This window comes from Vanessa cardui, chromosome 12 (assembly GCF_905220365.1).
Source record: "Vanessa cardui chromosome 12, ilVanCard2.1, whole genome shotgun sequence".
Lineage (NCBI taxonomy): Eukaryota > Metazoa > Arthropoda > Insecta > Lepidoptera > Nymphalidae > Vanessa > Vanessa cardui.
Genome location: NC_061134.1, coordinates 1,540,286 through 1,567,316, shown reverse-complemented (window position 1 = coordinate 1,567,316; position 27,031 = coordinate 1,540,286). Strand labels below are relative to the sequence as shown.

General features: G+C 35.8%; 2 protein-coding genes across 5 annotated transcripts; one reads left to right on the top strand and one right to left on the bottom strand.

Moving 5' to 3' along the window:
- Positions 1-709: 709 nt before the first annotated feature.
- On the bottom strand, positions 710-17,529 carry LOC124534082 (valine--tRNA ligase). The gene is made up of 18 exons (XM_047109749.1): positions 17,293-17,529; positions 16,064-16,231; positions 15,452-15,585; positions 14,578-14,736; positions 13,128-13,389; positions 12,447-12,577; positions 11,169-11,266; positions 9,673-9,797; positions 9,374-9,519; positions 9,075-9,267; positions 7,195-7,383; positions 6,202-6,308; positions 5,017-5,244; positions 4,015-4,156; positions 3,256-3,426; positions 2,177-2,371; positions 1,437-1,715; positions 710-1,238 (listed from the first exon to the last, which is right to left on the bottom strand). The coding sequence occupies exons 1-18, from the start codon at positions 17,455-17,457 to the stop codon at positions 1,023-1,025; spliced, it is 3,108 nt and encodes a 1,035-aa protein (XP_046965705.1). The 5' UTR covers positions 17,458-17,529; the 3' UTR covers positions 710-1,022.
- Positions 17,530-18,369: 840 nt separating this feature from the next.
- LOC124534276 (transformer-2 protein homolog alpha) lies at positions 18,370-25,113 on the top strand. 4 transcript variants are annotated; one of them, XR_006966731.1, is made up of 8 exons: positions 18,370-18,578; positions 18,688-18,821; positions 20,373-20,535; positions 20,854-20,982; positions 21,619-21,794; positions 22,522-22,563; positions 22,759-23,071; positions 23,344-25,113. XR_006966731.1 is itself a non-coding variant. In XM_047110024.1 (8 exons), exons 1-8 carry the CDS (start codon positions 18,564-18,566, stop codon positions 24,671-24,673), a joined length of 810 nt encoding a protein of 269 aa, XP_046965980.1. In that variant the 5' UTR covers positions 18,370-18,563; the 3' UTR covers positions 24,674-25,113. The 4 variants fall into 4 exon arrangements, 2 of the variants coding, with proteins under 2 accessions (XP_046965980.1, XP_046965979.1); XR_006966730.1 differs by having other exon boundaries at positions 22,756-23,071; XM_047110024.1 differs by having other exon boundaries at positions 22,759-22,883; positions 24,648-25,113.
- The last annotated feature ends 1,918 nt before the right edge of the window (positions 25,114-27,031 follow it).

The window sequence follows — 27,031 nt, the reverse complement described above, 5'->3', positions numbered from 1 at the left end:
TCTTTGTTTTTAAATTTTTTAACAATATTGTGAAGTCTGAAGTGAAACTGACCGTACTGACAGTTGACACAATTAACCGGCAGTTTTATATTTTGATGTTTGTCACTGTCAAGAAGACAATTTTTTTTCATCTTTTCTATCGAAATATAAAAGGCAAAGATATTGCACCAAACAGTCTTTTGAAATGTTTTACACTAAAAGAGGTCAAGATTACTATAAAGTCAAGAGTACCTACTATAAAATACTATTTCACTATTGCTACCAGATGTTTTTATATGATATATCTCTGTTATGAGTACCTGTGTCAACAGTTAATTTCTCCACGCTAAAACCCTTTGGCTTAAGCCATACTTTTTTAACAGTAAAAATTTATTTGATGTTTCGTTGCAGTAGTATTGATTATAACTATTATATAAATATACCTAGAATATAAAATATTTTAATATTTTTTATTCTAGGTAATTTAATTAAATTTTTATGATACAAGAGCACGTCAAAACATAAAAAACGGCTTTCCAATCAAATTATTGGCATTTTATTTACATTTTATTCCCAGTAATATCATATTTATTTGTTCTTGTAATCTATTTTATTTCTGGTTATTAAATTTTAATTGTATCATTGACTGATTGAATTGAGTAAGTGACTTAACCCAGAGGAATTACATATAATTTAATACACCTGTAAAATCTAAAAATCAAACATTTGATGAAGCATAAAACCATTTATTGTCAAAGATGGAAAATAAATTATTTGAGATAAAAAATCACAATAAACTTAAGTTGCAAAATCTTACACACATGTACAATTATGTCTTCTAAAACCAAAAATGAAAAACTTAATATCTTCTTTTTCTTTGTAATTTTTAAAGTAGTGGACTTTATAAATGCAAATCGCTCTATATACAATATACTGCATTGAAGATATTAAGAAACTTAACCTCTGAAAGACATTCTCATTTCTATTATCTTAGGGATAGGGTAAAAATTGTACACATTTAGCTATCATCCACAACTAAATAATTACATAAGTTTCAAAGTCTCTATGGCTGCTTGTAAGCGTTCTATTTCACCTTGAGACTGTGTTAGCTTTTCTGTGTTGGATTTCTGTACTTCTGGCGGCACCTTTGTGATGTAATCGTCAGCACTGATTGCTTGTTGTAGCTTATGGATAGTTTGAGTAAGAGTATCTTTTTTCTTTTCCAATTTCGTGATTTCCTTCACTGGATCAATGAGTCCCTGAGAATGTACAATTAATATTAATATACTTTAATGAAACATTGCATATAGTAAACTTATTTTGAACTCAACCTTTCTTATCTGTTCGAATGTCTTTTTTATTATTCAAAAAAAAATTAAAGAAAAATATTTTCAGATATAAGAGTTGTACAACATATAAATATTTTATCTATAATGTATAATGATATTAGAAGTTACCTTCAGAACTAAATGCACTTCGATTTTATCCGAAACAGTTAAAATAGAGCAGCCAGTCGGCGGAGGGTCGTCACTGAGCTCGCTATTTGCCAGCGATTGCAACTTCTTGAACAGTTCCCTGACCTCTTGCAAGTCACCAGATATCAGTAAATGCGCTGTGGTCTTTTGTTTGTTCGTGAGGTTGTACTCGGAGCGCGTTGAACGGATAAGGTGAACAATTTTTAGAGCGGTATCTACGTTTGCTTCCAGCTGTTCTGAGCGCCAGGGTGTGTCTGATTCCTAAAAAATAAAGTATGTATTAGGCTTATAAATATAGATGTGTAAACTTATGGTTCTGATACACAGACCAGACACAGACCGGCGTCAGATTCAGTCCCATAAGACTAGGAGAGTGATTGATTTTTTTCTTTTTATGGTATAAGTTGACTGACGAGCATATGGGCCACCTGATGGTAAGTGATCACCACCGTCCATAGACAATGGCGCTGTAAGAAATATTCACTATTCATTAACTAAGATGTTATGTCCCTTGTGCCTGTCGTTGCACTGGTTCACTCAACCTTCAATCCGAAATAAAACAATACTGAATAATGTTATTTGAAGGTACAATATCTGATGAGTGGGTAGTATCTACCCAGACGGGCTTGCAGAAAGCCCTACCACCAAATATAAAGTGTTTACTTCATTTTAGTAAGCACTAGTAATTTTTTTTTCATTATATTTTACTAAGGTACACTTACAGTCGGATATTCCGCGACGCATATGGACGGACAGCTCTTGTCCGCTCTCGGCAGTCGTTGGTACAGCTCCTCGGTGACGAAGGGCATGAAGGGACTGAGCAGCTTGAGCCCATACTCCAGCGTGGTGTAGAGAGTACTGCGAGCCGCCGCTTTTTGCTCTTCTGTCCCCTGAGCGAACACGGGCTTGAGGTATTCCTGGAAGAAGAAATATATTTGTGCACATGTTTTGTCTAAGTTCTTATTTTGTCTGTACAATAAATAATAATATATGTCGACCCGAAAACACGAATTTAAGAAAAACACGTGTCCAGAAATTATTGTTTTAATAATTTGAAACCGTTCGATTGTTAAATTAATAATTTTTAGTGAATTTTGAAATGTTAAATTAGTCTGAAATATTTTAGTGTTTGTAAACAGATGTTATGTTGAGTGAATAAGTCTACCCACCTATTCTTGTTATAAAAGATCAAGCGCCCGTCGGTATCGACAGACATGGTCGAGCCGTCGGAGCGATCGGACCGTCTCATATTGGAATAAATCAGAGAGGATTATTTCCTCAGTTTTATTTCATACTACCGAAAATGGTTAAAGATCGAAACTCTGACACTCGTGACGTCAGCTATGCTGACATCATGTTTTTTAAAAACGGGCTCGGACATGCTGCTCTGTTATATATAATATCTCCACAGACAAAGTAGTGACCACTTACTATCTATACATATAATAAAATTGGAATGTCTGTTTGTAATATTAAAATAGCCTTTTTAAACTCAATGCATATGTACTTATACACGGTACCAAAATAACATTTTTGTCAATTTTTGTCTGCCTATTTGTTCCGGCTAATCTCTGGACCAGCTGGACCGATTTTGACGGGATTTTCCCTGACAGATAACTGATATAATAAGGAGTAACTTAGATTACAATAATATTTCTTCTTTGTTACATTCAAACGCCTACAAGACGCGGGCCTAGCTGGCGTAAAATATAAAAAGTGAGCAAAAGTACTTGAAATCACATTCGACTATCGTAACCATTAGAAAATTAATATAATGAATACTTTATATAAATAAACTCACCAAATAAACATCACAGAGATCATATAACCACAAGTTATAGCAAGCGGTTGTTGCTGATGGGAAGTCATAGGTTTGGAAGCCAGTGTTGACCTTCTGCACTGCCAGTGCTAACTTTGACAGCATCCAGCGGTCCATTGAGGACAGTCCTGGTGGAAGAGTTGGCGGGTGTGCCTAGAATATGAATAAGAACATTCGATAAATATTGATTAGGTAATATGTATACGAAATTCTAAAATACTAGACTTCTGAAATAGAGCTAGCTATAACGGATTTGAATCGCGTATATTAATTATTTTTAACATTCCGACGTTTTTAACGTTCCGGAACGTTACTCAAGAAAACAATTGAGAAATCGTTGGCGGTAGTTGTAAATAATATTTCCTTTGTTCTTCAAATAGACAAATGCCACCTTAGTCTACCCGTGACCACGAACGCTGTAAAGTGCTCGAAACGTCGGGATGTTAAAAATAATTAATATGCGCAATTCAAATCCGTTATAACTAGTTTTATTTCAATGTGTAATCGCGAAAATTTAAGACAACATTACAAGACTTCTTTTATTATTATTTACAGTTACTTATTATTGCATAGAGTTGTCAATGGTCAACTCCACCTAAAACACAAAATATAAGATGTCTTTAAACATCAATGCAAAATAAAATGTCCAAATACATTATGTCCATTTCGCCTCTAAATCCTTCAATTCCTGTATTTTGGCCGGAGCCAAATATCTTAATCGGCAGCAACGTGATGGCTAACCTTATAGGTGGTGTCTGCGGGGAAGTACATGAGCGCGAACTTGTCGGCGTTCCAGAGCTTGTTGCAGAAGAAGCGGTAGCCCTGCACGCGCTGGATGTCCAAATTGAGGTCGCGGCCCTGCGTCATGGCGCACAGCGCGAACCTGAAAAGACCAAATCCTCTAAATACAGTTTATTTTAGAGTCGAGATGGCCCAGTGGTTAGAACACGTGCATCTTAACCGATGATTGCGGGTTCAAACCCAGGCAAGCAACGCTGATTCATATGCTTAATTTGTCTTTATAATTCATCTCGTGCTCAGCGGTGAAGGAAAACATCGTGAGGAAACCTGCATGTGGCAAATTTAATAGAAATTCTGCCACATGTGTATTCCACCAACCCGCATTGGAACAGCGTGGTGGAATATGTTCCAAACTTTCTCCTCAAAGGGAGAGGAGGCCTTTAGCCCAGCAGTGGGAATTTACAGGCTGTTATTGTTGTTGTTATTTGCAGTTTATTTTCAATACGATAAAAAAACATCAGCTGCTTCAAGCGCAAATGATTCAAAATTGTATCAGTCAAGTGATCCTTTATCTCCTTTGTAACATCTTTATCACACAGTAAAGTTCCCCGTAACTATGTATAGTACGACACAAATTAGATGTAGCATCGGAAAATGCAATGGAATGACAATAAAACCGATTACTGCCGATTTACACAACCAATAGCTGCCTATCGCGCCATTCGACGCTATTCGTCGCTATAGATTCTCACGTCAGAGAAAGCAAGTGCATGTAAATCGATGTGTCAAATTGACGAATATATTAGGTCATATGACATAACAAGTTATTACGTTTGTGCAAAGATCATATTCGCATGAGAAATAAATATTGATAATTTAGGATAGCGTACTCAAGTCGGATGTGATCGGTTCTACGAATTTTGCCGATGCTACACCTAAGTTGTGTCGCACTATACAATCCACGAAGGAAAAGTCATATAAAGTGCTGTACTATCTGCTCACCTTAAGGCATCCGTTCCACATTCAGGAATACCATTCGGATAGTCTTGCTTCTGTCCCTGCTTGGCCTTCTCGATTTCTTTTGGATCCAGATTAGATTCCATTAATTGCGCGTGAAGTTGTTCCAGGGTGATACCCCGGACTACATCCACGGGGTCTATCACGTTACCCAGCGACTTGGACATCTTGCGCCCGTGGGCGTCGCGGACCATCGGGTGGAGATACACTTCCCTGTTGATACAAATATATATTATAAGTTAGGTATAAAGGAACAACTTTACTTGGGTATTCAAATATATTATCAATAAATAAATATGAGACAACATCACATACATTACTCTGATCCCAATGTAAGTAGCTGAAGCACTTGTGTTATGGAAATCAGAAGTAACGACGGTACCACAAACACCCAGACCCAAGACAACATAGAAAACTAATGGTAATCTACATCGACTCGGCCGGGAATCGAACCCGGGACCTCGGAATGGCGTACCCATGAAAACCGGTGTACACACCACTCGACCACGGAGGTCGTCTAATATCAAAAATAACTAAAAACTAAATAATTCACGTATGATTATACTCATTTATTTTTTTATGCTCGCGCCTTATCCTCAATTTATTTGGTGTCAGCGCAGCATATCTTCTTCTTCCATACATCCCTATCTGACTTAACATTCCTTCCAGCCATATCATCTCTTACACAATCCATCCATCGTTACATAGGTCGTACCCTACCTCTGTATCCATCTACATCCATGCTCAAGACCTTCCTCACAATGTGTTCCTCATTCCTCCGCATTACATGCCCATACCATGATAGCCGACTTCCACATAACTACTCGGCCTTCGGTGTCACTTTTAAAGTTCCTCTTATGTACTCATTCTTTAGTCTATCCATTCGCGTAACACCACACATTTCTCTCATCTCCACTACATGCAGTTGTCATTCATTCATCCCTTTTCTGGCCCAACACTCTGTTCCATACAGGACAGCAGGTCTGACCGTAGTCTTATAAATCTTCCCTTAAAAACACTATCAACTTAAAACCGCTCTACGTTACTCGACTGATATGACAAAAAAAAACATTTTATTGACCCAGACGGAATATGAACTACCCAAGCATAAAATAAAAAAAAACACAGCAATTTAATTTACTTCTTAGAATCGACAATTTCAATACTAACTTGAAAGGTAATTTTCCCATAAGACGTTGTCCAAAGAACACCATCCTGGCAACCCAGAAGAACAATATATCGTGTCCGGTTTCCAGAAGCGAGCCCGGATAGAACGCCTGTAATAATATCAATACATATAATATTCTTGCTACTGTTTGCAGTAGCAATTTGAGGTAAAAATCTATAAAACTTTGGATACACATCAGATGTAATCATATTGACCTTCACCTGTACCTTATTTATTGGTACAGTTCTGAAAATTAGGCGATTCATATAATAACACCGACTAAGAAATTATAAATAGACATCGTCCGAAAATGAGCTGCGAATAAATATCGATTCACTAAGTTTCTTGTCGATACTTTTCGATATAATCTGCAAACTAAACTGGTAGCTTTGCATTTAATATAATTCTATATAACATTTCACAAGTGCTTGTTGTGCAATATTTGGAGGAAAAAATGATGTAGTCAGAAGCATAAATTGCTGTATAAATAAATAACAATAATCTGCTTGTTTTTTCGGATTGTATAAAGCTTCATAATAGGCTATTTGACAATGCGAAAAATAAATTGTGATTTATTGTATTCACTGTATATTATGAGTTTAGAAATGGTTATTTACTAACGAAAGTTGAAAACGAATGCATTTTTTCAAACGTTTGTCACGTGACACAAAACGCTCCTGATTGGCCGGGCGTATGATGAAGTCACCTTCTTGTAAAATTTGCTTATCTACTATATGTACCACAGATTAAAATACAAGAAAGTGACATCACCGACCCCATTGCAGCGCCATATTGTCCAGGTAGCATTTTTGCGCGCTATTTAAATATGGAATTTTTGATATGATATTTTTTGGCAAATATGTACTAGAAATAAAAAACACAACTTTTACTGGGTTCCTTAACTTCTACTAAATAATATAAAATGGATTTTAAAAACCAGTCAAATAGTCTATTCATCAAATTAAGTCACAAAACTCCAATGACTTAAAAATTACCTGTAAATCGTCAGTTTGGTCCGGCCATCCAAAGATGGCGAAGGGGAACAGTCCAGCAGAGAACCACGTGTCCAAAACGTCGTCGTCTCTCGTCAGCTTGATATTCGCCGCGGACACTTGGTACTTCGAAACCGCTTTCGACAATGCCTCCTCCTCAGAGTGGGCCGACACCCAATATTCCTCTCCCTCCTAGAAAATTGTTGAAATATATCACAAGCTCTGTATCTGATAGTGAATCAGTGTTTGTAAATATTTTAAATACACGACATGCTCTACATTTATAATATTATTATTTTTTTATTGAATAATTAAAAAAATATATCTTATTTATAGGATTATACATAAAGGCCATGCGATTTTTTTTCTCAAAAATATGAACAGTGAAATAATGGAATAACAGAATGGCAACACATTAGTTGTTTTTAAAAGATCTGGGGCGTCATTTGCGAAATGTTAATGCTCCAGACTATTAAATTTATTAGTGACCCTTTCGTTAGATATGATTATTAGGTCGGTGAATGTGACAACTATGACAAATTATATGCCGTCGAAATTTGTAGCTTGTTACAAAAAAATGAAATATTACTTTTTAAAACGTTTCGAAGCGTGTAATGCTACTACTAAACCACATCAACAACTAGAAAACATTCGGGAATAGACGACATAAGCACCGAGCCGGGCAAACCAAACGATCACGTGCTCGAATCATCGCACCTTTTTTTTTTATGGAATAGGCGGCAAACGAGCAGGAGGCTCACCTGATGGAAAGTGACTACCACCGCCCATGGACATCTGCAACACCAGGGGGCTGCAGGTGCGTTGCCGGCCTTTGAGAAAGGAGTAGGCTCTTTTCTTGAAGGTTCCCATGTCGTATAGGTTCGGAAAAACCGCCGGCGAAAGCTGGTTCCACAGAGTGGTTGTGCGAGGCAGAAAATGTCTAAGAAATCGCGCTGTTGTGGATTTTCGGACATCAAGATGGTGCGGGTGAAACTACTGGCGTGTCGCATGCGCGGTAAAATAAAATAAAACGCCACACAAAATGAAGTTGGTGAACTAACCGATTATCTCTACGAAAAACTAAAGCACACAGCGTGAAACAAAGGGGAAGCGAGTGTAAGGCGTATAAGGGAAGAGTGCGCACCCGCGCGGATCGCGTGTGGGGGCGCGCGCGCGTCGCCTTCTTGCGGCCCGAGCGCGAGCGCCGCCGCCGCGCGCGCTGCGGCTGCCGCACAACCGGTATATCATTAGGGTCTGGCCACAGCTTTCAGCGGTGCGGGATGAGATGCGGCGTGAGGGGCGGCGGGCGGTGCGGATTGCGGTGGTATGCCACAGCTCGACCAGTTGCGACCGCAGCGGTCAACGCGCGTTAAAAACAAAATTATTTGTTTTGGTCGCGCGTTGGCGAGTCCGTCCGCTTTGAGCTGTGGCCGCCTCGATGCTCTCTAGTACATTTGTCTCGCTCGCACACCGCGCCGCCCGCCGCCGCCGCGCACCGCGCCAGTCAACCCGCGCCGCTGTGGCATACTTCGTACGTTGTCTAGCGTTTGTTTTCGGCGCTCACCGCTAGCCGCGCCGCTCGCCGCGCCGCAATACTGGCTGTGGCCAGGCGGTTATTGTGTTGCCAGACATCGTTTTTGCGTAGGTATATAAAGTTTGTGGGGACGCTGCACATTACTATTATATCGATATCGAAATCGATACTTTTGACGCGAAATCACGAATCATCGATGTGAGATAGATCTTTGAATGGAAGAAAGTTACGAGGTCTTTATTGTCGATTGCAAGAAGATATTTCCATCGTCAAATTAAGTATTTTAGGATTGTCGACTTAGATATATATTTTTTGGTAGTAAAAAGTAATTAATAGATCAATTATCTACCTCGGCAGTAGGCAATGTGACGCGGTAGGCGGGTATCCGATGTCCCCACCAGAGCTGACGGGAGATGCACCAATCCCTGATGTTATCCATCCAGTGGTACCATATCTTCTCGTGCACGTCAGGGATCACTTTCAGCTCGCCGCTTTTCACTGCTTTGATCGCTTCAGCCGCCATATTGTCACAGCGAATGTACCTTTAAATAATTTTGTAGATTGATCACATAAACCATCTATCAGTATTTAAAAAAAAAACAACAGTATAAAATTGGTAATGTATATTTGTTTTTATATCCAACCTACCATTGCGGTTTAAGCATGGGTTCCACCACGTCCTTGGAGCGACTGCAGAGCGGCACCACCATAGCGTGATCCCTCGTCTCTTTGTACAAGTTTGCGTTTGCCAGTTCTTTTACAATCTCGCGTCGGACGTCGAACCTTTTCTTGCCCTAGTAAAATTAAAAAAGTATTTATTTTGATTTTAAATATCGAATTTTATCTATTAGACTATTGGCGTCTCCACGTCTAGTACAAATTCTAGGACAATATGAGAAATTCATTGAAAAGAGGCATTTTTAGTATTTCTTAAAAAAAAAAGTTACAGCGAACTGTCCACAGTTGTCCAACATGCGGCCCTCGTCGTCGAAGATTGTGATGAAGGGCAGGTTGTGCTTCTTGCCGATCTCGTAATCGTTCACATCATGCGCCGGCGACATTTTAACGGCGCCTGGAATTTAAACAACCATTAAAGGCTCGCGCGAACTATAGCCGCGGCGGGCCTCAACGCATCGCATTGCAAAATTGCGCCAAAGCATATAGCAGGCGCATCGGGCCGCACCGCGACCCAATATCTTATAATCAGTCAGGTTTTGGCAATCTAAGAAGATGGATAGTTCTGACGAAGAGCACTCATTCAGCCGTCTACTTGTTTTTTTTTATGGTATAGGTTGGCGGACGAGCATATGGGCCACCTGATGGTAAGTGGTCACCATCGCCCATAGACATTAACGCTGTAAGAATTATTAACTATTCCTTACATCGTCAATGTGCCACCAACCTTGGGAACTAAGATGTTATGTCCCTTGTGCCTGTAGTTACACTGGCTCATTCACCCTTCAGACCGGAACACAACAATACTGAGTACTGTTGTTTGGCGGTAGAATAACTGATGAGTGGGTGGTACCTACCCAGACGGGCTTGCACAAAGCCCTACCACCACCTGCGTCTGCTAACGCACACTGAGACGGGCCGCATTGCAACGCATAACGTCGCCGCAAAAATACGCCTGGCTAGTGATGCGCCAATGCGTTGCGATGCGGCCCGTCGCGGCCAGCCTGAGGTGTGCGATAGCCCATACAAAATGTATGAAACTGATTCAGGAGAATTTTTGTTATGCGTTGCGCCTCAGTGTGCGCCTATCTTAACAGTCAGCGGAGCCGACTGAGCCGGGCCGGCCCAGTGATTAGAACGCGTGCATCTTAACCGATGATTGCGGGCTCAAATCCAGACAAGCACCACTATATATATGTGCTTAATTTGTGTTTATAATTAATTTCCTGCTCGGCGGTGAATAAAAACATCGTGAGGAAACCTGGATGTGGCAGAATTTCTATGAAATAAGACATTATTAAATAATGTGTATTCCACCAAACCGCAGTGGCACAGCGTTGTGGAATATGTTCCAAACCTTCTCCTCAAAGGAAGGAGGCCTTAGCCCAGAAGTGGGAAATTTACACACTGTTGTTGTTTGTTGTTATAACAACTCAGCAATGCCAACAGTATAGTTATAATATGTAAAATTACACACAAAGTATTCTATTTAGTCATATAATAACAACATTCAGATGTTGAATTCCAATAATCTGCTTTTATTTAAGTTTCAATGTTAGTCTGTGGCTCAATACTTATTTCCTCAACAGTGAACAGCATTCACAAAGTCTTATATAAGTAGTTTTTTTTTTAATTCTACATTTGGTGCTATTTTTTTTCAGTGCATAATGTTAATTTAAAATTTAATTATAAACTTAACTTAATATCTTTCTGTCATGTATTCTGTGTGCCTGTTTTTAAATGATATGTCTGTCTGAAGAACCCTTACCTGTTCCAAAGTTCATATCAACATATTCATCAGCGATGACTGGGAGTTTCCTCTTGATGAACGGATGTATTAAGTTTTTCCCAACCAGATGTTTATAGCTGAAAAATTATATGGTATTAGAACTATTAAAGTCAATTGTAGTCTACAAACATCACATAAGACCTGAATCTAATACTTTGGTCTATGAAATAAAACTAGTTTTAACGGATTTAAATCGCGAATATTAATTATTTTTATCATCCCGACGTTTCGAGCACTTTACAGCGTTCGTAGTCACGGACCCTACCCGTGACTACGAACGCTGTAAAGTGCTCGATTAAATCCGTTAAAACTAGTTTTATTTCAATGTGTAATAATCGCGAAAATCTAAGACAACACTTTGGTCTATGGTTTTATAGCTACACCGTAATACATTTTGTTTTCGAATGGGGTTAGAAGTTACAATGTAGCGAAAAATAATACGTTAAATTGCAATCATATTCCACGGTTCACAATATTTCGTTAGACTACAATCTGTCTCGTCAGATTGTAATCTAACGAATTTTGTAATCTTACGGTGACATATACAGAGTTATTGGTAACACGACGTACGAATTCGTTCATGTGCGTTTTTTATAACTTAGCTATTGAACTGTTTCTGTTTCTAAATTTTATTTTAATTTTGTATTAAGTATGTCAGTTTATTAAGTCAGTTTTTTTTTCATTTGTTTTTATTTTTAGTTAATTTTGTGAGAATTTTAAAGAGCGACCTTTAGTACGAATTCGTTCATGTTCGAATACGAATGTCCGCCAGCGTCCTTTCTGGTGATTTTATTTCGATTGATTTTAAATAATTTCCTTCTTTTTATACATTTTTGGAAAGCTAAGAAATCGGTTATGTTTTTTAAATAATCTGCAGGCCAAGTTCCATAATGATTTTTTTAATTACGAAGGCATTTTTGAGGAAAAAAATATTGAAATAATTTCGTTTTCCGTATCGAATTTTTAACTTTGGACCGATAATTAGTATTTAAATATTGACAAATATCCAGTGTTTAATCGTTTTTATAAAACAAAAGAAAAAAATAGATTTTAATTGATACTTTTTTTTTTAAATAAATTTTTGTAGTTACATTTTTGACAAATTTTAAAAATAGCTAAAAAACGTGATAACTCAGAAATGGTTCACTTTTGGATTATGCATCACCCCCTAACGGATATACGTCGAGTTACCAATAACCCTGTATATTTTTTTTTAAACAAGGTTATAAGTTTTTTAGCTTGGATGAGTGAGCGTACCGTGGGTCTTGCGGGTGCACGGCGACGGCCACGTCCGCCAGCATGGTCTCCACGCGAGTGGTCGCCACCACCAACTCCTCGCCCGTGTCCTCGGTGCGGTACGCGAAATGCACCATCACTCCGAACTCCACCTGCATTCATTTGTATCGACTTACTGTTCAACTGTTTTATAAACAACAACAACAACAGCCTGTAAATTCCCACTGCTGGGCTAAAGGCCTCCTCTCCCTTTGAGGACAAGGTTTGGAACATATTCCACCACGCTGTTCCCATGCGAGTTGGTGGAATACACATGTGGCAGAATTTCTATGAAATTTGTCACATGCAGGTTTCCTCACGATTTTTTCCTTCACCGCTGAGCACGAGATGAATTATAAAGACAAATTAAGGACATGAATCAGCGGTGCTTGCCTGGGTTTGAATCCGCAGTCATCGGTTAAGATGCACGCGTTCTAATCACTGGGCCATCTCGACTCACTGTTTTATAAATTACGTGTTTAAATAAGTGACCTAATACTAAACGAACTAAAACAAAAGGCACATTCAAATAATTGATACAATGTTATATATTTAACAAAAAAAATAGTGTTCTATATCAGATTCAATCTGTAAGCTGAATGTTTGAAATGACAGTTGTATGTTTATAAAATATTTTTACTGATTCAATGCCGAGTAGCTTACCTTGCTGGTGTATCCAGGTATGGCCAGCAGAGTCCGTCCAGTGAGCTCGACCTTGTCCACCTCTATATCGGATATGGCACTCTTTAGCGCACACGACCAGTTGACCAGTCTGTTGGCACGGTAGATATCTCCTGCGTCGTGCAGCCTGATGAATGCTTCGTTGACAGCTCGGCACATGGAGGGATCCATCGTGAAACGGACACGGGACCAGTCCAAAGAGGATCCCAATGAACGAAGTTGTTCGTAGATTCTTCCGCCTTTTCTGCATAGGACAAATATTTATTGATTAGTTATGTGTACTGTATGCTGCATTTGGAGGATTGCCTTAAGACGAAAGTCTTCAATCAGTGCGTCCTACCATACGGAGCCGAAACGTGGACACTCACGACAAGGTTGGTCCACTAGCTAAAAGTCACTCAGCGTGCTATGGAAAGGGCTATGCTCGACGTTTCTTTGAGGGATCGCATCAGAAATTAGGTGATCCGTCATAGAACCAAAGTCATCGACATAGCCCACCGGATTAGTAAGCTGAAGTGGCAGTGGGCTGGTCATATTTGTCGTAGAACTGACAACCGTTGGGGAAAACGTGTTCTAGAGTGGAGACCGCGTCTCGGCAAACGTAGTGTAGGACGTCCTCAGGCACGGTGGAGTGACGATATACGCAAGGCGGCAGGTAGGAGCTGGATGCGAGTAGCCGGAGAAACAACCACAGTGGCGTGCACTGGGAGAGGCCTATGTCCAGCAGTGGACAAAAATGGGCTGATGATGATATTATACTGAATGCCTATAAAGTATTTTAAATATAATATTTATAAATAATCATTAAAGTTTGTATAACTTCTAGCTGTTGAGCTATATTCAGTCACAGAATTATATGAATGTAATGAATACTTTTTGGTTTGACATTTTTATAAATAAAAGTAGAAATAGAATATTATTAAATTTGACATGAGAATTGATGATGGATGATTGTAGAGAAAAAAAAATAATATTGTAAACCATATTAAATATTGTTAATTATTTGATGTTCCTGTTTATCTGGGTCTGAGCTGTCGGAGCTGGGTCTACAATACTCTATTACAATCATAACAGGGTAAATGCCAAGTAAACACTTGACTTGGATTTGAATAAGAATGGCGTTTTTAACGTCAACAAAATTGTTACCGGAATTTTGGAATTCAAATTAAATTAGATATAAGTGGTTAAGGGAAATAGTGTTGTATTATAAATAAAGATATATTAATCATAAACTCTTGAAAGGGTGCAATATGATACTAAGTTGTTAGCAAATCACATGAAATACATATATCATATGCAATATGTTAATCTATTTAGTTACTCTTGGACTATTAATCTTGGATTGGAATAGGCTATACATTAATATAGTTACAAAAAAATTGGATATTGATTTAAGCGATAGTTTGTATATATGTATCTTTAAATTTCTTACTCATTTTTCCATTCCCAGACACGCTTGATAAACTCCTCTCTTCCCAATTCGTGGCGCGTTTTCTTTTCCTCTCTCCACAACTTCTTCTCAACCACAACTTGAGTAGCAATACCAGCATGATCACAACCAGGGTTCCAAAGAGTTGTTCGGCCGTTCATCCTAGGAAAAATATTAACAACTAAATAATAACAATTTTGTTAACTAATCACATTTTCTAAAATACTACAAAACCCATGCGACATTATTGCGATGTTGGGGCTCCCCCGGCTATGAAGAGAATGCATACTCGCACTGATGACTTTTATAGTCTTACATAAACGAATCGCATCGCTGCTGTGCAGTGAGGGGGCGCACCAGCACCAAGTTAAAGGTGCTCACCGTTAAGTCTGATTGCCCCATGCTGAGGCACTGGATACGCACACATCTTCATGTAACTAGTGCCTCAGTATGGTATGGGTAGGCTTTAATTAAATTAAATGAGACTTGTTCTATTTCCATACTAACATTGTTTGAAGAGATTTGGTTACTAATTGTTATAGGCCTAAATGAACCGATATAAATAGATTTTATTTTATTTTTTTTATTTATTAAAGGAAACTGGATTGATTTATATGAAAATATAGAAAAATAAGATAATTTCTGATTCACTTTCTTGTTTTGCAGAAGAGGGCTATATGTCATAAATTTACGGTTTTTTCTTAAGTATTCATTAATGTGTAAATAAACTATAAAATAATTTGCATGTTTCAAATATTTTATTGCTTACTCTATTTTGCAAAGCATTTTTATAGCTAATATTCTAGTTTAAAACAAAAAGAAAGACAATCAAGTAACATACAGATGATTATAATGTACTTCATGACAACATACATACCTGTGCCATCTTGCGATTGCATCTTCAACAGCATTGGTGAGAGCATGTCCAAGATGTAAGGAGCCTGTCACGTTAGGCGGAGGAATCACCATCACAAACTTTCCCTTAGGATTTGGTTCCAGTACTGATTTCCTCTGAAACCATTGGATGTGTTTATTAAAGACAATTACTACATAAAATCTAAAAATATATTATACCAACTATACAGTTATCATTATTATTAATCATTTTTGTGTCATTATTAATGACACAAATAATAATAATAATTAATAAATAAATAATAAATTTACTTGGTGGTAGGGCTTTGTGCAAGCCCGTCTGGGTAGGTATCACCCACTCATCAGTTATTCTACCGCCAAATAACAGTACTCAGTATTGTTTTGGTTCGGTTTGAAGAGTGAGTGAGCCAGTGTAAATACAGGCACAAGGGACATAGCATCTTAGTTCCCAAGGTTGGTGGCACATTGACGATGTAAGGAATAGTTAATATTTCTTACAGCGTCATTGTCTATGGGTGATGGTGACCACTTACCAAAAGGTGGCCCATAAGCTCGTCCGCCAACCTATACCAGAAAAAAAAAAAAGTTCAATAAATAAATAATATAAACATACCCCATATTCAGGTTTAAAGAATCCTTGTTTTTCCCACCAAGCATACCAGGCTGCCTCCACATATAATGGACTGTAGGCATCGGGCATAGAACCAGATATGTCCTTCTTGTCTCCTGGTGCAGTATCAGCGGTATATACTGCGCTTTCCTTTATTTCCTTAACTTTTTTCTAGAACAAAATATAAAGATATTATATTATTATGTGTTTATTATTCAGATGTAGTTATGTATAGTATGTATAATATATAGTATTCCTATATTATTGTTTTTATAATATTTTTGATGTCCCTTTTGTAAGCATTTCTTGTGTGATAAAGTATTTAAATATATAATAATGAACCTTTTGAATGTGTCACTTAATTCTACTTATATGTAAAAAGTATTTATAGTTTTTATTATGTGGATCCCTGAATGAATCCGTGTGTAGAATTCAGTTTGCAACAAAATTGGTACAGTTTGTGGCAAACAATGGTTATCCACAAAGGTGGAAAAGTATTCTATGCCTATCTTTGGTGGTCTTATAACTTGATCTAAGTTAGCTTCAAAATTACAAAATTTCTTAAAAATGGAATCAGTGGTTTAGTCATGACATTGTAACAGACAGCAGATTTTCTTTAATGAATATAAAATATAACAATGAGCACTGATATAAAATCTTAAAATATGAAATATTTTTTTAAATATTATAAGTAAACAATTTATATATAATGTAAATATGTTATAACAATAACTATGAATACTAAATGTATTGTAAATCTCATAAAATAACTGCTAGGTAAATATTTAGCTGTTTTTTCTCGCTGGAGGTTACTTTCCAAAATGGAAAAAATTTATCTATTAACTCCGGTTGAGTTATGTATAATTAATGGTGGTAAAAATGGTCATTGTATAATTAATGGTCACTTGAATAATATATATATTGTATATTTGATTTGCAATAATTTTAGTACATTTATAACGACACAAAAATGATTAAATATGTAACATAAATAAATATAATAAAAGAGAAATCAAATACTTTTAACAACTTAGATGCTAAACCAACATGAGGAAGTGATGCAATGTGAAAACAATGCGGGTAATAATCCTTTCACTAAGTCTAAAAGTAGTGTAGGAAAAAAGTATCTTAAGTTTATTGACATGTTATAACTATGTTTTTTTTTCAATTAGTTTGTCTGACATCAAAAATTCACTTAAGGAAATGTGAAGCTAGAAAACAGTACAACTAACCTCAGGCTTATCTTTCTGCACAGCTGGCGCCGTGCTTTTCTTATCCAACTTTGCTTTCAATTTCTCTAGTTTTGCTGCCTTCTTCGCCTCCTTTTCTAGTTGCTTGGCAGTCTTTTCTTGCGGTTGATCCCCAGCGGGACCATTTTGGTTTTCATTGTCTGTCATGTTTTATGGAGAAAATAATATCCTATTTATACACAAGCCGAGCACATTTACAACCGTACGATGTGGAATCCATCAATCCAAATCATTACACGGTGACAGATGACATATGTTGACTTTGACATAGGATAGGTTGAATTTTTGCTATGTAGTAGAATATATCAAGTGAATATCTTATAGTGATAGTGTACCTTTACATTAATGATTCATAATTATAATTAAATATTTATAAAAATCCTTTATAAATAATTCAGTATTGATTTCTTGTTACACAAAATTATTATTTTGATCCCAGAAATATAACTAAATATATAACAACAAAATCCAGTACAAATGGGACGGTTACAATTTCTAACCTCATTTAATAGTAAATAATAAAAATATTTTCTTTCTATGATATTGTTTTTACTATCTTTAAATTTTCTTTTATTCAAATGATATGGTTAAAAAAAACGTGAATTTGTAGTTTCTTTATTTCTCTTTCTTTTGAGTTTTCAATAATTAATATTTATTTCAGTTTTATATATATTAATGTTTTATATTAATATATTTAAACATTTAAACAATTTAAACATCGGGTATACAGGTTCCTTCTAGGTCGGTATCAGGTCAGACACACTTAATCTGCTACTTTATCGTCTAAAACAATTTAAAAATCTAGTTATTAAGAATTAAGTAACAGAAGAGATATAAAATAGGTCATAAAAATATGCAAATATTAGAAAAGCAAAAACATATATTAAAAAGTACAGTCTGTACATCAATTATAGTACAATGTTAGAAGTCAATATATTGCTGTTTAAAATAAGCAAAGATTGTGTAAAACAAATGAAGTTTGAACCAAACTTATTTTTTTTTTAATTGTGGCAGTACCAAGATCATAAATTCTTTTTTCAAGTTGACAATTTAAGTTTACCGCGCTCCTTTTACTGGCATGAGGCATCACATCATACTTGACGATTTTTAACTGACGCCATTTTGTTTTTCATTGCGACCGCGTTGTGATGTGCTCGTGTGATTTGTATTCAAAGAATCTTGGTTTATATTTAGATTGATTGTGTGTTAATTCATTATACTTTTGTTGTTTATTTTAAATACGAATACTCATCATGTCTGATCGTGAGGTACTATAATTAACAACGCAATTCCGCTTTCGCGCCTTAAGCGTTGTGCTTGCTGTTATTCTTGCCTATGCGTGAAAAAGATCTAAATAATTATTTCCTCGCGTTACAGAGGAGCCGCTCGAGGACCCGCAATGGTTCACGGGAGCCGGCTCCAAAGGCTGCAGCCATGTCGCGCGGTCATAGCCGAAGCCGGTCACGCACGCCGCCCCCGCCAAAAGCTTCCAGCAGGAAATATAGAAGCCCGTGAGTATGCCAAGTTGTTTTAACATATTAAAGCGTTTGCAGTTAAATCCTCGCTATCGTAGTGATGATTCTTTCTATTTCGACAAAATGTTGATATCGTTATAACCTCGCTGCCAAGGCGACGAAGGTTGCGCAATGATATCACCAATTATTCTCCCAAACCATCATTATTATGTTGTATGATCAGTTATCTGTATCATAATAAAAACAATTGTCTGACAAAACAGTCGAAATAAGTTTCGTATTAATTATTATAAAGTAACTGCCCTTCCTTTGAAAATACATACAATACTTTATAACGTTTGTATACACTATTTGCAGTGTCCTTGATTTAACTCTACAAACTTGTACTCTTGTAATAATAATAATTTAAATGTGACCTTTAGCATCGTTATAAAAAAATACAGATTAAATATAATACATATGTTCAAAAAAATATTTTTAGCATTTTATGAATGGCATTAATTTGCAAGGTAATAGTTATGTTCAAGGTTATAACAAAAAGTACATAAAAACACTGATAGAGCGAGAGCTAATCTTAAATTTAAGCAAATTAGGCACATCATAAGTATTGTTATGTTTGTCAATATAACAAGGTTGTTTAATCAATATTTGAGTCTACGAAAAGAAATGTTTGTCAATCAAGTTTTATGAGCAGATAAGCATTGTTATGGTTTGGTGCATACATTTGGAATGTAATTTTTTTTCTGATAAAGTAAATTTTATTAAAATTTGATACATTGTTTTGAAATGGATGTCATATGTTTTAGTCTTCTCACATTTTAAAGCTTGCTTAATTCTAATATGTCTTTTCGATTGTTGAAAAAGTGTTAACCTACTAATTTTTTGTCAGTTCTTCTCAGTAGAATCTGGAATCTTAACCGGTGGTAGCTTAACTTAAGGTAGTTTGTTAATTGATGATTCAAAAGTGCTTGTAAAAGTCTACTTGAATAAAATAGTATACTACTATGATTTTGATTTTAATGGAGGAAATGTTATGTCAGAATTAGTGATTTATTTTTGAATCATTTATGTAAACAAACACGCCCTTATTGATTTTTTTTATTGAACTGAGGTTTTCTTATTTAACAAATACACCTTTAATTCTAAGTTCAGTAAGGGTTGTTGGCTATGACTACAATGATAAACCTATACTAATATATGACTTGACTTTGGTTGGATATCGTGAAATCATATTGGGGACACGGATCTAATTTTAATGTGACATCACACACTGTTGTCAATGGTTAGTCTAAAGATTCTTTAGCTTCGTTTTAATTGCAAAAAACCTTATATTTTTATATGTACTTGTCAAAGTATTTTTTGTTACTTTGTAGGTTATGAAATGTTTATTATTCTTTTTTGTTTTTCTTATAAATCTATGAATATTTTTAAGTACCATAATTTATGAAAGGATAAAATAGATTATCATTGAAAGAAACTTAAGTATGTGCAAATTTGTATTGTTGCTTATCAGCAGTTCGGATTCCTCATTATAGATGTTAAAAAATTATATTATTTTAGCACAACTAATGCAAAATCGTATTGCAGAACTCGTTCCCGCTCTGGATCTCCGCGGCGCGGCTATCGCGGTTCGCGCTACTCGCGCAGCCGCTCGCGATCCTACTCTCCTCGTGGCTCCTACCGCCGATCCCATAGCCATAGCCCTATGTCGTCTCGTAGACGGCATCTTGGTGATCGGGTGAGGCTTTTGGTACAGAAACTTTTCATATTTTACTTTTTATTATTTTTACTCAGGGAACTTCAAATTTTTCATTTTAGTTTTCAAATAAAGTTTAAAAATATGTTTTATAATTTGAAGTTCCTTAATTCCTCTATTTTTTTCGATTATCATTTAAAATAATCAGACTTACTACATAATTTTTGTTTAACAGTTAAATGACTTTGTAAATGTTTCGTATATTTATTACAAATAATGAGTCAAATGTAACATTTAAGTATTTTCCTCCCCTTAAATGCCTATATGATAAATTCATAAGAGAATTGAGTATGTGCTTTATGTTGTCAACAGGAAAATCCGACTCCATCACGCTGCCTCGGCGTTTTTGGTCTGAGTCTCTACACAACTGAACAGCAGATTCACCACATTTTCTCAAAATATGGTCCGGTTGACAAAGTTCAAGTTGTCATTGACGCTAAGGTGAGCAAATATTTACCTTAAGAATTCTGAAATATGTATATTTTGTATTCTTAGAAGATTAAAATTATACATTTGCAGCAATAAATTAAAGTATACAGTTTACATAGCCAGTTCTCCACATCCAATTTCTTAAATTAAAACAGCAAAATTTCTCTTTAACTGCTTCTGTCTGTCTGTAGTGAGCAAATTGATTTATTAGGACATTCCATAAAACTACTTATTTTAAATCAGTTGAGCGCCGTCACCATGTCACCGGACATGAACATGACAAGAAAAGGAAACTTACGCATACCGATGCGTAAGTTTCCTTTTCTCCCGTCTTCTTGGGCATATCGAGTCTGCAGCCTAATTCTCCCGGTCTCTTCCCGCTGTCTCCTTTTACGACGTAGCGTTTTCGCAGACAGAGCGTTTTTCCGATTGGCACCGCTCGCTGCCGAGCGTAGCGTTGATTACTCGGCAGCGAGAGGTCTCCACCCATCAAGTAGACTCAAGTCGTACTGGCTCCATTGTCGCCATGCCCGCCGTGTGTGACCGACATTTTTCTCCCATCGGACGATTAGGGCTTGGTGGGAAAGTAAAATTCCTCCACCCGAAATTAAGAAATGTGTAACTAACTATATATCCTATAAATTTTAGACTGGTCGTTCGAGAGGCTTTTGCTTCGTGTACTTCGAGTCTCAGGACGACGCCAAGGTGGCAAAGAACGAGTGCACGGGCATGGAGATCGACGGGCGTCGCATCCGCGTCGACTACTCCATCACGCAGCGCGCTCACACGCCGACGCCCGGCATCTACATGGGGAAGCCCACACAGTATGTTTGATCTTATTTAAAATCAACACAACCTAAATAAATAAATACTTACTGCATCACTATGATAGCCTGCAATCTATGTTTAGTATGGATTATTCAATGCAGTATTCAGTTTGCAATTCTAATTCAGGCACTGTTTGTTTTTATTATTGTAACTTACTTTCGGATTGCATATGTACTAACAGAGCATCTGACGCTAAGCGGTGACCCCTATAGAAATTGGCATTACAATTAGTAACTACACTATCAATATTTTTCTAACCATAGGATTTAAGTTGCTTAGAAATTAAGGTCCCTGTAACTCCAATTTTACTAGATCAATCACCCTTAAAAGTGAATTAATAATCTTGGTGTTTAGCTGTAAAATAATTGCTAATTTTAGCTTTATGCCCTAGCATATTTTCTACCAGCAGAAAAATCCTTTTTTATTACAAACAAATTTTTAACCTATACAAGTTTTCATCTTATGATATTATGTTTTGTAAGGTTGTTAGTACTCAAAACTTCCAACAAAGAAATTACTTACAATTGAATATATATGTGGGTATCCTAAGTGTTGGTAGATAAATAAATAAGTAGATTTAGAGTAAATCAACAACAAGATAAGTTGTTTTACTAAAGGCCTGCTTGTACAATAACATTCAAAGTACACACGCTAACAATAATTATAGTCAATGTGATTAACAAATAGTCTTACTAATATTTATTTTATTGTTTTATCTTGCAGTGTGAGAGGCGATAATGGCTACGACAGGCGCCGAGACAGAGAGTAAGTTTAAATGTTATTTAAAGAACAAGTTTTCTACAAGTATTTAAAAGAATAATAATGACGATCATTTGGAAAAATCACCGAACTTTTATAACAGACTTAGTTCATTTGAATTTTCAAATTGTGAAAAGTATGAAGTACCCACCATACTAGACTTGTGTGTAGATGTTTAACCAGCTCGCTCGTCCACAGCAGCGACTACTACTACCGCGGCAGCTACCGCGAGCGCGAGCGCGACTACTACGCGCGCTACCGCCACCGCTCGCCGTCGCCGCACTACCGCCGCCGCCGCTACGAGCGTGAGCGCTCCTACTCGCCGCGTAAGTCTTACTACCACCCCTAGCGACCCTCGACACTCTTTCTACTCGATGACGGGATAATTTTATGTAAGGTTACGTCGTAATTATAGTACTTACCCCTTAAAGTCACTATTCCTTCTATTGTCATTGGATCGAAGCACTGTCACTGCTCGAAGTTTTATTCTTCCCATTTAAACATGCAATGTTTTTTTTAAATAAAACTAATTATAACGGATGAATCGCGTATATTAATTATTTTTAAACATCCCGACGTTTCGAGCACTTTGCAGTGTTCGTGGTCACGGGTAGACTAAGATGACATTTGTCTGACAAATGTCATCTTAGTCTACCCGTGACCACGAACACTGCAAAGTGCTCGAAACGTCGGGATGTTTAAAAATAATTAATATACGCGATTCATCCGTTATAATTAGTTTTATTTAAATGTGGAATAATCGCGAAAATTTAAGACAACATAATGTTTTTTTTTATAACAGTAATTAAAATAAGAGTTTTAAGCGCTAGTGATAAGTCTTACAATACATCTAGAACCTTCTCACAGTTAGTGATAATCTCCTCTCGCCTTCCTTTCCTCCTTGACAAAAATGTATTTATAAATAAATTGTGAGTTGTACCAATTAGCATTTACAATATATTTTTCTTAACGTTTAGAACAACGTTTGTCAGCTTCAAGTAATTAGTGCTATGCACTACTTTTATTGATAATTGTAATATTAGACAAAGCTCATTTTATTATTTTTTCAACATCGCCTCGCAAGTTTTTATTTAAAATTTAAGCTTATTAAAATAATGTATAAAATGGTTTGAAATTATTTTCCACCAATTTCCATTAAAATCAGTATAATGTATTCACCTCATAGAACTTAGATTTGTTTCATTGTTAGTTTCATTAATACTTGGCCCATTTGGTACTGGCCAAATGTTATTAACTAATAGGAATATTATCCTTTACATTTGATACTTTGTTAATTGTAAAGATAACCAAATTTCTATATTTTTGTGCTGTTGCTAAAAATGCAATGATAAATATTGTAAAATTGATTTTGAAAAATTAAATTAGTAGATTTTAGCTGTATAAACATTAAGACGATAACATACATGTTGAAAAAAGGAGTGTAATATTTGCATTTTAGTAATAGTATGTCTTATGTGAAATGACAAATTGTATCTAATTCTCCAAAGTAAATACTTCTAAAAGAAGTAAATTGTAATTAGTGTTATCATTAGTGCATAAATAATACCAAAACAATTATTTTGTATAGTCAATAGATATAAATTTTAACACTGTATATGGACACCTTTTCATTCATTCATAATTAAGTTTCTCATTTCTAAAATTAATAATATCCGTGTTATGTTAAAATATGAATGAATAGAAAAGTGTTTATTTGATAATAAATTGGTAACAATGTTGGACACCATGGTTACTCCCTTCTTTGGATTTGCAGGTCGATATTAATATCGTGACGCTGACAACATCAGACGTGTAGAATAGATTTTGATACACCACTACTTCCCATGTCCGCCGGCCTCTAATGCATTTATATTGTACCTGTACGGCCGGCGTAGTCGCGAGATGATTTTTTTTGTAAGGCAGAACTCTGCCCCCCGGAGTCGATAAGTTGTTTATGTTTAGAAGCGAAAAAGGGTTTAGATATAAGTTAGCGAGTAAGCAGCCAGCGGGTGTCGCCTCTAGGATGTATAAAATTAGCTCTAATAAAGGTCTAACACTAAGTCTAATATTGATTTTGTTTGTTTGAAAAGGTATTGAAACAAGAAGTAAAGGATGAAGTTCCTTGAAAAAACTAACTGTGTTGAAGTTTTGAAAATGTTTGATTGAAATGAAAAGCCCTTTCGAAATGGTCGCTGATCCCGGACCGGCCGGTCGCCGAAAAGAAAGTGTCGGCGCCGGAACGAAGGCGCGAATGTAGCTCGGTCGCGAAAAGAATATGATCGACACGTTTGTAGTTCCGAAGCTCAAGCTCGCAAGACGCAAGACGGAAGTCGCACGCGCACGCGCACTGATCATATTCTTATCACACCACTTAAACCAAACCGATCCTAACACGTTACAGTATTCTGGTACAGATTATATATATGGTGATCCTTATGCATTTTATCCGATGGTATATATCTATGTCTATTGATATTAGTCTGGTAACACAGTAATTTTAGTTGTAGACCTGTTTTGTGAGCGACTTGTTAATAAATTGATAGTTTTCTAATGTCACCACGATTCTTCTTCATTCATTTTATTCTGTTCCCACCTATATAGTCCGTTATCTTTCCTATTTGTAGGTTTATTTCTCATTTGATTTTTGTAACAATGGTTATAGCCCACACTACAAATACCCGAAATATATTCCTTATTGAAATACAGAACGTACATGGCTTGTAAGGTTTAGCATACGAGGATATATTTTGAAATATAATGAAGGTGATATGTAGTATTTGGTAAATAATATAATTTATATCATGTACTTGATTTGATTATTTTTTTTACAAAATATTGAATATCACTTTCATCCATTAATGACTTCAATGAACGTGGGATGTAATCATTTAGTTTTGAAGGTATTTATAAATAAATATTAGTATTGTAGTGTGTATTTTATGTATTCCAAATGTTTAATCTACATATGAATATTATATATATATAAACACAATACATATATGTATATATTAATAGGGCAGTACAATAAAATGTACAAATATGAACAATAAATTTAAAAGCAAGCAGGATAGCATTTTGGTTTACTTTCAATCTAATTGTTACATAATTTTTCATAGGATTTAAAGGAATACTGATCTTAGAATAATTAAATTTGTTTTCATATTAAATCTAAGCCTTTGAATTATTACTACGCGATAAGCGTGAATTTCATTAAAACAGCGGTAAATTCAAACACTCACAAGTCTTGCTTTGTTTATACTTTGTTCACATTTGGTTGTATGATAAAATTTAAAGGAAGGAGTAATAGTAAACAATCGCAAAATATCTCGTCGTCGTTCTAGTTCTCAAAAGTTGTTGCTGTCATCGTAGACCGGTAGCTTAGGATTGGTATAATATTAAAATAAAATGTTTATGTATGCATTATTTTTATTGGGGTATATTTATTACATTTTGTAGTACAATTAACAAAATCTCACTATCGGGTTTTTATTAAAATTCTTATCTTTATCTATGTATAATTATAAATAAATACCACAATTCTGTGACGCATTGGCACTCCTTATCTTTATTCGAAGTACGCTAACTCATTACAAATATAAATAGGGTTATAACAACAATAATAAAAGATTATAATTAGCAATAATTGAAAAATAGATATAAAATTTTGGCTTTGGACGCGATTCGGAGTTTGCACTGTTCTGTTTATATTTTTAAATGTAAAAGTGGAATGTCGAATACAGATATGATAAATTAATTATAGAATAACCAGTTAGACACCAAGATAAATCAAAATAGCACGACTTCTTAGAAGTTGACAAACATACAATCACATTTTTCTTAACTTACGGACGAAAGCACATAACGTGACCAGCGGTAATTAGCGAAAGATACATACTGATGCGGAAACATAAAATACACATTGTGTGTCGTGAGGAAGTATTCATTTTACATCATGTTATTTTTGTTGTATTTTAAACCTGTTTCAATAATTTCCAGGTTTTATTATCTTTTTCAGAGATTGTTTTTTTGTCCGGTTTCTATTTTATATATTTAGAGAATCGTTATTTTACTCTGGTAATCTGCGTCTGATCGTTTTTGACTAACTTCGAAAATATATTTCTGAGTTGCACGAGGCCTACACGTGCGACTACGAAATTATTTTTAATTCGCCTTGTAGGCGGTTGAACCACACGTATCTCAATCGAATCTTTTCGTCAATATAGAACCCGAACATGTAAAAATTCAGTAAGCTTAATCACTAATGTTTAAAGCAAAACCAACTTAAAGACGATAGCGTTACCATAACGAAGTCTTACTAAACATTTTAAACGAGAATAATAATTAATTGATTAAAAATATTAAACAAGAAGCTATAAACATAACAGTGTGACAGGTACGATGAACGATTTAAACTATAAGTGGCGAAGATTTATTCTACGAGTGCTAAATTACGAAGCTACAAGATGGCAAGATT

Excerpts from the sequence above, each read along its gene's own strand:
- LOC124534082 (XM_047109749.1), bottom strand. The coding sequence starts at position 17,457 with ATGACAGACAATGAAAACCAAAATGGTCCCGCTGGGGATCAACCGCAA. Across the intron at positions 13,390-14,577 it reads GTCTGGGAATGGAAAAATGA|AAAAGGCGGAAGAATCTACG; the intron begins GTAAGAAATTTA and ends TGTCCTATGCAG. Across the intron at positions 9,268-9,373 it reads CCCATGCTTAAACCGCAATG|GTACATTCGCTGTGACAATA; the intron begins GTAGGTTGGATA and ends AATTATTTAAAG.
- LOC124534276 (XM_047110023.1), top strand. Across the intron at positions 20,983-21,618 it reads AAGTTGTCATTGACGCTAAG|ACTGGTCGTTCGAGAGGCTT; the intron begins GTGAGCAAATAT and ends TATAAATTTTAG. Across the intron at positions 22,884-24,647 it reads TGAGCGCTCCTACTCGCCGC|GTATTGAAACAAGAAGTAAA; the intron begins GTAAGTCTTACT and ends TTGTTTGAAAAG.